Here is an 8,645-nt window from a genome sequence, read left to right on the forward strand (position 1 = left end):
TTTTTAATGGGGTGAACAGCCCCTCTTTATGTGTTTTTGGTTTTTTTTTTTTGTTTAAGGTTTATAAATAAAATATTTGCTGTATTCTGTGTACTGTTCTGATATGTTCACCCATCACAAAGAACTTAATTTAGAGAGATAAAGGCTGCAACTAATGATTATTTTCGTATTTCGATTCGTTGGCATATTTCGATTAGTTGGCAAAACATTTTTTTTCCATTGGATTTAAAAATAAAAATTAAATCTCATCTTTTAGTTAAAATAAGTGACTGGGTGTGGTTGTTGGTGCCAGACGGGCTGGTCTGAGTATTTTGAAAATTGCTGGTGTACTGGACTTGCCAGAGGTCAGAGGAGAAAGGGAACAGTAACTTAAGTAACCACTCGTTACAATGAGGATTGCAGAAGAATCATCTCAGACTGGTTTCTTTAGCTTGATATTGAGTTCACTGTGCTCAAATGGCCTCCACAGTCACCAGATCTTAATATAATAGAGCACCTTTGGGATGTGGTGGAACAGGAGATTTTCATGATGCATCCATGATGGATGGGCAGCCGACAAATCTGCAGGAACTGTGTGATGCTATCATTGCAATATGGACCAAACTGGAATCAAGGTGGTTGTGTGTGTGTGTGTGTGTGTGTGTGTGTGTAAAAATACATACATTTTCTGGAAGAATGGTCAAACATTCCCATATACACACTTCTAAACATTGTGGACGCCTTCCTGGAAGAGTTGAAGCTGTTATAGCGGCAAAGGACGGGCCAACTCAATATTGAACCCAAGGGACTAAGACTGGGATGCCATTAAAGTTCATGTGTGTGTGTAAAGGCACGTGTTCCGAGTCCCAATACTTTTGGTAATATAGTATATATGACTAAATATGTTCATTCATATAATCCTTTACAGAAGTAGAAAAGGCTTTTGTACATGGCAGACCTGTAAGTGGACATCCTATACACAGGGTAATGGCTTTGGCATTTTCTTGAAGTATAATCTTTCCTAGAAAATATTGAGTTGTCCACTGTTGACTAAAGCTGGCCATACATTACGTGAATTTGGCCGGTTCTTCAGGAACCAACCAAAATTTGCACAGTGGGTGCGGCTGTCAGCACCCTTTCGCCCGGCATCCCTCGTTCAGCTCCGGCTGCCAGTGTACTCTGACACCGGCCGGCGGTGTACAAAAGAAACAGCGGAGATTCCTCCATCAACGTGCCCATATAGTTCATGGAGGAGTTCACTATATTTTGTTCGTTCAGCCCGTGAGTGGACCGGAAAAAATAGAACAGTGTATGGCCAGCTTTATAATTCTGTAACCGTCTAATTGCTTGGCTGTCATTCTGAACCTCTGCCTTCTATCTTGTGTAACCCAGAAACAGCATGTACACACAATGTTCTGCCATTACAACTACTGTCCTGATACTTATTCTGTATTAAAGCCAATGGTTCAGCATAATAGTGGGGCAACTAACATTGTTAGAAGGCAGTCAGCAATGGCTGCCTCCATGATTCTCTGAGAAGGCGTCCTCTTCTGTGAACTCACAGGAGAGAGGAGTAAGTGACATCATATACACACTGATGCGCGCTGTTCTATGGACCAGTGGGTTGCCACTCCTGCAATGATGTCATAGCTGCTGTGAGTGATGAACACGTAATGAAAAAAACATTTTGTATATCTTATACAGATCTATCATTGTCTTTTTTTAAAAGTATGTTTTGGTTATCTTTATTGGGAAAGCCTTTATTCAAAAACCCATCTGAACAGATCATAATAAAGTGAAAGATGAGGCAGGACAGTAAGGTTATGTCTTCATAGGTATACAGGTCTTTTGATCTGTGAGGGGAAAAGATTGACTTGTTATTGCACACTATATCCCGATAACTCCTAATTGAGTTTAGCTTTGTATTTAATAAATTAATCATGAAATAAGATCTCTAGGCAGATATAAAAGACACAAGTTCAGACATCCCTACTCTCCCGGACGTTCCGGGAGTCTCCCGCTATTAGATAGCGGCTCCCGGCCGCCCGTGAGAGAAACATTTTCTCCTGGAAAGGTTTACTCTGCTCGAACTAGCAGAGTAAACCTTTCCCTGTTATCTGTGGGGGGGGTTTCTGACATCGGAGCCGCCGTTCGCTGTTAGAGGGGAAAAAATGAATAGCTAGATTACTATTTGCTATTTCACTTTGCAATAGCAGACTAGCTATTGCACCCGCCCACTGCTGCTGTCAATCAGCAGAGGGGGACCTGAAGTTCTCCATCAGGTCCTCTTCTAGTGATTTACAGCAGCAGAGGGCGGGTGCAATAGCCAGCTTGCTATTGGATATTGCAAATTGAAATAGCCAATAGCAATCTAGCTATTCATGCCTATGCTGTGTGGTTGGTGACTTTCGTTTGTTTATTCTGACAGCAGCAGTTGTCAGAATACTAAAAAAACAAAAAACAGATAGCACAGGAAGCAATAGCTTCTTTGCTATATGACATCATTTCAGTGGGGTGCTCTCTTCCCATGGGGGGGCAGGGGGCATCTCCCTGAAATGGCTTTTTTCATGTTGTGATCCCTGCAAGTTAATGCAGTTCTGTAATCATGAATCCACCATTAAGGCCCCATTCGTGGTTTAACTCTGAACAGATGACCTGTACACATGCCCTGTTAAAGTATTATCTTTGGACAATTTGGGGTACTGTATTTTGTCGCTGTTTTCACGATGCAATTTTTAAGCTTGGCATGTTTGATATCTATTTACTAGGCATAACCTCATCTTTTATATTACTGAAAATGTGTGAGTTGCGCTAATATCTGACGTAAAAATTTGCAACTGTTGCCATTTTATTCTACTGGGTCTGCACTTTCAGAAAATATATAAATCTCGGGTAGGGGGGGTTAAGTAATTTCAGGCCTTAAATGTGGATTATAATATGTGTGCAAAAATGTCTTGGAAGCAAAAGGTTTAATCTACAAAACGTGTGAAAACTGCTCAACACCCGCAATAGTCTACGTGTGTTCTGATAATAGTAACCCATGTGTTCAATAAACTTTCTACCTTGGGACGATGGGGCATAAAGAAGATTTGCACTTTACCAGAATCCACAGTTTAGTCACCAGCACTCACCTCTCTGCAGGACATGGTCGATCCCCCAGCTTAATGTTCTGCCCACGCTCTTAAGATTCTGTTTGGTCTGTAATAAATAAGATGGAGATGTAATTATCTGTGTGTCATCCATTTGGGAGAGACAGGTCCTCATTGTGTAGGAGGAGATGACTCACCTTCTGTATTGCAACCTCTGTGTAAAGGTTTGCGTCGGCATTAAACATGCTTGTGATCTTGACTCCAAGCAGACGATCTGTTAAAGAAATTAAGACATGAGGAGCATTCATATTTACAGAGAACAGAGCTAGACCACACACAGAGAACATCACGAATTGCAGTTGGGTTCTTTATAACAAGTATCCTCTTCTTCAAGGTTTGTAAGAGACAATATCCTAATAAAGTTGTTAGTGTGTGTGTGTGTGTGTGTGTATATATATATAAAAATATATATATATATATATATATACACACTAGGCCCCGTGTAATGACGCGATGTCCGGCTTTCTGATTTGCGCGGGAAGCCGGCTTCGTGCTCCCTCGTCACCTCATTACACGGTGTCCTGATTGGCCAGAAAGCCGACGCCATGCTTTCTGGTCACATAATGGGACTTCCGGTATCGGTGAGTACCGAAAAATAAATATCGGTACTCGATATCGAAATACTGGTATCGGTGCATCCCTAATATTATATTTATATATATATATAGATATATATATATTCATACACACACATCTTTAAAGCTCAACTCCAGGCACAACAAGTTTCACTTAAATATATTCATCAATAGCCACCAAGGAGATAAGTCCACTTTGTGTACATCAAATGCTTTTGCAAACCCTTGTAAGCAGGCTTGTAAAAGTAGCAGTGACCACATTAATGTGCTGCACAGAGCCTGTGCAGGGAGCAGAGCTGTTGGAGGGGCCCAGTAAGCCCCTCCCCATACAGGCTGCCTGCAGAAAATGACAGAAGGGGGCGGAGACAAGACCAATCAGCCTGCATAAGGTGAGAGAGCAGCAGTGATCGGTCTGTATTACAGGAAGAGGAAAAGGTTTTTACACTGGATTAGTGCACAGATCTGAAATAAATACACAAAGCACGCCAGGATTCGAGTGAGAATACACATGGCTGTTGTATTTAAACAATATTTGCTATTTTTTGCAGGCGTTTAGCTTTAAAATAATAATAAGTGTACAGTATATAAGCATAGAGATATAGTACATCAGTCTACTTATCTGTATGTCATTTTACCTGGTATATTCAGAACCGCCACCTGAACCTCACACAGCGTTAGTGTGTCAATGCGGTTCGGTATGACCACTGTGATGTAACGTCCGATTTTACCCCCACATGGAAACGACCTTGTCTCTCCTGAAGACATCGAAGGGATGACAGCACAGCTGTAAGGCAAGAGACAAGGGCTGACTACAGCAAGCAGAACTATAGAAGACGTGGAGCTGTTCTCCAAAGCAGTCCATTGAAATGCTTGTTATATCTTCCCCGTGCAATCTGACGGTCAAAGCAAGCAGATTTTTTTGTTTTAATACCGGTCTGTATCAATCGCTCCCAGTATAGACCTCCATATAAAGGTCTTAAAGGGTAACTGAAGTCAATTTTTTGGGGGGAGGGTTATAACCCCATCAGCTGTTTGTTTTTGACAGCCATGCCCCATTGGGGAGATTTCCCTTTACATCTTGTCTGATAGTCACAACAGGAAGTGAGCAGAAATCCTTCCAAAGAGAGTGAAATCCCCGGTGGTCATTAGTACTAGTGCCCCCTTTGGAAGATTTCCTCTTTATTCTTCTTCTGGTGACAACCCAAAATTTGTTATTTTCTTTGACTTTCTGTCATAACGATCACCAAGACAAATAGAGAGACACAGACAGCAATGAAAACCTCTCAGGAGTTCTAAAGCCGAACACAATCCCTGTGCATTAGGCTGAATTGGAGTGAGCGTAGCCAGGTGATCTTTTTTTTGCGCATTTGTAAGTGTTTTTTTTATTGTTTATGTGCAATACTTGTAGTATAAAAGCAGAATTGTGTGTTTTTGGCCCTGTAGACTTTTCAATGGGAACCCCTAAAAAACGCACGTAAACAGTCGCTTCCATTAAAATCTATGGAGAGAAAACGCTTGATTCTGCCTGAAAGAAGCTCCTGTACTTTTTAGAGCAAATGGCATATTCAGGGACATCCCAAGCTTTTTTGTTGCCTGAGGGCGGTGGGAGGTTGGCACGACGTCCTGCCAAGCTCCTGGCAACTAGTGATTTCAGGGGGACACTGGCAAGAGCGTCCCAGATTGCTAAGAGCTGGGTGGAGAGATGTTTATGACCCTTAAATATCTCCTTGTCTGGCTCTTAGCAACCTGGGACACTCTGGCCAGAAAGGGGCATCAGGCACACTGCAAACATTGTGCAGCAGAGCGGTCATGCCACTCTGCCTGCCACCCCACTCAAGGGATGCTGCCTGGGATGGCCCTGGGCATTTGGTACAGGCATTTAAGCTCTCAGGTGTGAACAGCCACCATAGATGACAATGGCACTTTTAGGCCTCATTCACATGAGAAAAGGCCGGCACGTACAGCTCCATGCTGCATGCACGGCCATATCGAGCAGCTCCTGGGAAGGACAGGTGCTGCGTGTAATTAGACGCAGCCCCTGTCTTTCTCTATGGGAGTACGCCGCCAAACGCCGCCCTACGCTCACCCCAAGTGCAGGTCCGTACGGGTGCGGGTGTCCCGGCTCAGATGCAGACAAGATCCATCCAGTCAGCGTACGAGTACGGACACCCGCACAAACACGCAGGGCGGGTGAGCGTAGGCTGGCGTATGGCCGCGTACTCCCACGCAGCACCTGTCCTTGCCGGGAGCTGCCCGATACAGCCGTGCACGGAGCTGTACGTACCGGCTTTTTCTCGTGTGAATGAGGCCTAATGCTAGGTTTTTTGTAACTTTGAGCTACAAAACACTCAGGTGTGAATGAGGTCTTACTTACACAGGGTTATATATTCCATAGCCCCGTATGTCCTCTCCGACATGGATCTCGGCCCAGGGCAGCAAGCTTTGCTGGTTGCTCAACTGGCTGGTAATAGTAACATTGTCGATGAGGTAGCCACGTCTCAGGTCCACTGTCCACCATGGCTGGAGCTCTCTGGTGGTCTGGCTGCAGGATCCAGTCAGTAAGTTGGGGGTGGGGTTATCATCTATTGCCAGGTGGGCTTCGCCGCCGCCTTGATTGGAGCTAGACTGAAAGGCCAGACCCTGGAGAGCCACATTCGCAGCTGGAAAAGAGCACCAAGATGTAGTCAGCCATTGTGGTCTTTTGATTAAAATAAGTTCATACATAAGCATATGTGCGTTCTCATGTGATTAGCTGACATGGTTCCATGACATTTCTTTTCCATACAAATATGGGCCCTTTCTGATGTAGTGTTCAGCATCCCCTGGGACTTAGGCTGTCCATACACTCCTCAAATCCTCAAATGTCAGCCAAGTTCTGACAACTTTGCCAAATTCGAGCAGTGTGTGGCCCAATTGGCACATTTTTCAATTGACTTTTGTTGAAGAAGCCAGTGCAAAAATTCTAGACCGAAAAGTGACTAGCCATTCACCTGCAGTCACTCTTCAGGTATTCTGATAGTGGCACACCCACTGCTGTCAGAATACAATAGCCCTTTGGGGATCCACCTTTCTTGTTCAGCCTGTGGGGGTCAACCAGAAAATACAATGGGTGTATGGCCATCTTTACTGAGCGCTTGTAGGCTTAGACCCTATTCACACAAGGACTTTGCTGTGTTCAGGGATTCCTGCAACAGGAACCTACAGATTCTTGCAGCATAAATCCCAGGTGTCCCCATTCAGATGCGGCCACTGTATCCATCCATTACATGCAGTTTGGGGTAGGTGGCTGTCCCTGGACACATCTATTGTGTGTCCAGTGACAATCATCTATCCCAAGCCACATGTAATCGCACCATGTACTATTACATGTGGACCACCGCTGACAGCTGAGGCCGCTGTCACCCTGTCTGTTACTTCAATGGGTACAGCGGCCGCATCTGAACGGGGACTTTTACCACCCTCTGAAAAGCCATATGTGGTCGCCTTTTCAGAGGGCAGCATCCAGCCGGTTTCCAGGAGCTTAGAAAGCAATACTGCCATGTCCGGAATGGGGATTTTACATTTCTATATTGCAAAGCAACCATGTGCCAAGTGGTCGCCATGTGGATGTGGCACAGCCCTATAGACGTCAATGGTCACGTTTAGCAAGTGGCACCACCTGTCCAATGCAACAAGCTATATAAAATTTGTCGCTGCCACAGTACGTGTACATAGCTGAGTGTCTGCCATTAGGTTTTAAGTGGGCGGTTGGGGAGATGGACATTAAAAATGCAGATCTACCACCTGTTTTCACCTCCCTTTTGCCATCTGTGTAAACAAGGCCTAATAAATAGATGTGGTGGAAATGCAACAGCATATCACTGATAAGGTACAGTATTTTGTGGCGTCTGCTTTATTTTTAATAGCTTCAAATAGAGAATAGGTTCATTTTTGAAAGAACTTGTCAATAGAAAGTTTCTGAGAGAAAATCTGTCTTTGTTGTCTTTGTTGCCCATAACAACCACAAGCTTTATTAGTACGCCTTCAATAAGCAATGATGGTTATATGGTTACTATGGCAACACAGACAACTCTCTACATCTATCCCCTTTCTACAGGGCCGTAACTACAGATCACTGGGACCCATAGCAAAAATGTCATATGGGGCCCCCTGACAACCTCTCTCTGAGCTGTGACTAACAATGTCAAGATCCCAAAGACTCCTCTTGTGCATCTAAAGTCGCCCCAACACTGTAGACTTTACAGGGGATTAGAGTTGTCCTCAACTGCAACCACTCCAACCCTTAATAATGATGAGTACTGTATTATCTTCACATCTTCTGTGTTTAATTGATTCAGGAACCTAATGGGGCGACCATCTACCCCCCTGGCCCATGACAGCCGCCTGGGCTGCTATGGCTATAATTACGCCACTGCCTTTCTATGACAATATGGGGGGATTAATCAAAACTGGAGCAGACAGAATCTGGAGCAGTTGGCCATAGCAACCAATTAGCTTCTTTCTTTCATTTTCAAAGCCTAACTGAACAAACAAGAGAGAAGCTGATTAGCTGCCATGGGCAACTGCTCCAGATTCTGTCTGCTCCACTTTTCATTAATTCCCCCCAATGTGTTTTGGGTTTGGAATAGCAATCACTCAGATAAAGACGCTGCTTTACTGACCTGCAGCCTCCACACTCGTTTCGTAGTTTGCTGCTGTGGATTAAAGAATAAAACATCACATTACTGACATGCATAGTGTATTAGTGAATACTTATTATTATTATTAATACACGTTTTATTTACAAACTGTGGTAAATACAAACATTAGACTAAAGGTGGCCATACACTGTACAACCATCGCAAGACCTTAGTCTTGCGATGGTTGTAAAGGGATTAAAAAAACGTACGATCTGCCCATCTTGGACGGGCAGATCGCACTCTCGATCATCGCAAACCACGCC

At 44.0% G+C, this 8,645-nt stretch overlaps 1 protein-coding gene across 1 annotated transcript; it reads right to left on the reverse strand.

The window, feature by feature from the left end:
• Window positions 1-1,800: 1,800 nt before the first annotated feature.
• Window positions 1,801-7,243, reverse strand: LOC108790380 (fucolectin-like). Its single transcript, XM_018560627.1, has 6 exons — window positions 7,159-7,243; window positions 6,078-6,363; window positions 4,339-4,487; window positions 3,266-3,342; window positions 3,111-3,177; window positions 1,801-1,832 (listed from the first exon to the last, which is right to left on the reverse strand). The coding sequence occupies exons 1-6, from the start codon at window positions 7,241-7,243 to the stop codon at window positions 1,801-1,803; spliced, it is 696 nt and encodes a 231-aa protein (XP_018416129.1).
• Window positions 7,244-8,645: the final 1,402 nt, after the last annotated feature.

The sequence above is a fragment of the Nanorana parkeri genome, unplaced genomic scaffold (genome assembly GCF_000935625.1).
Source record: "Nanorana parkeri isolate BGI_ZX_2015 unplaced genomic scaffold, ASM93562v1 scaffold470, whole genome shotgun sequence".
NCBI classification, from domain to species: Eukaryota; Metazoa; Chordata; class Amphibia; order Anura; family Dicroglossidae; genus Nanorana; species Nanorana parkeri.

Coding starts and splice junctions, on each gene's coding strand:
- LOC108790380 (XM_018560627.1), bottom strand. CDS start 7,243: ATGGCAGTATTGCTTTCTAAGCTCCTGGAAACCGGCTGGATGCTGCCC. Junction 3,343..4,338: donor GGCGGTTCTGAATATACCAG/GTAAAATGACAT, acceptor TTTCTTTAACAG/ATCGTCTGCTTGGAGTCAAG. Junction 3,178..3,265: donor CAGAGGTTGCAATACAGAAG/GTGAGTCATCTC, acceptor TATTTATTACAG/ACCAAACAGAATCTTAAGAG.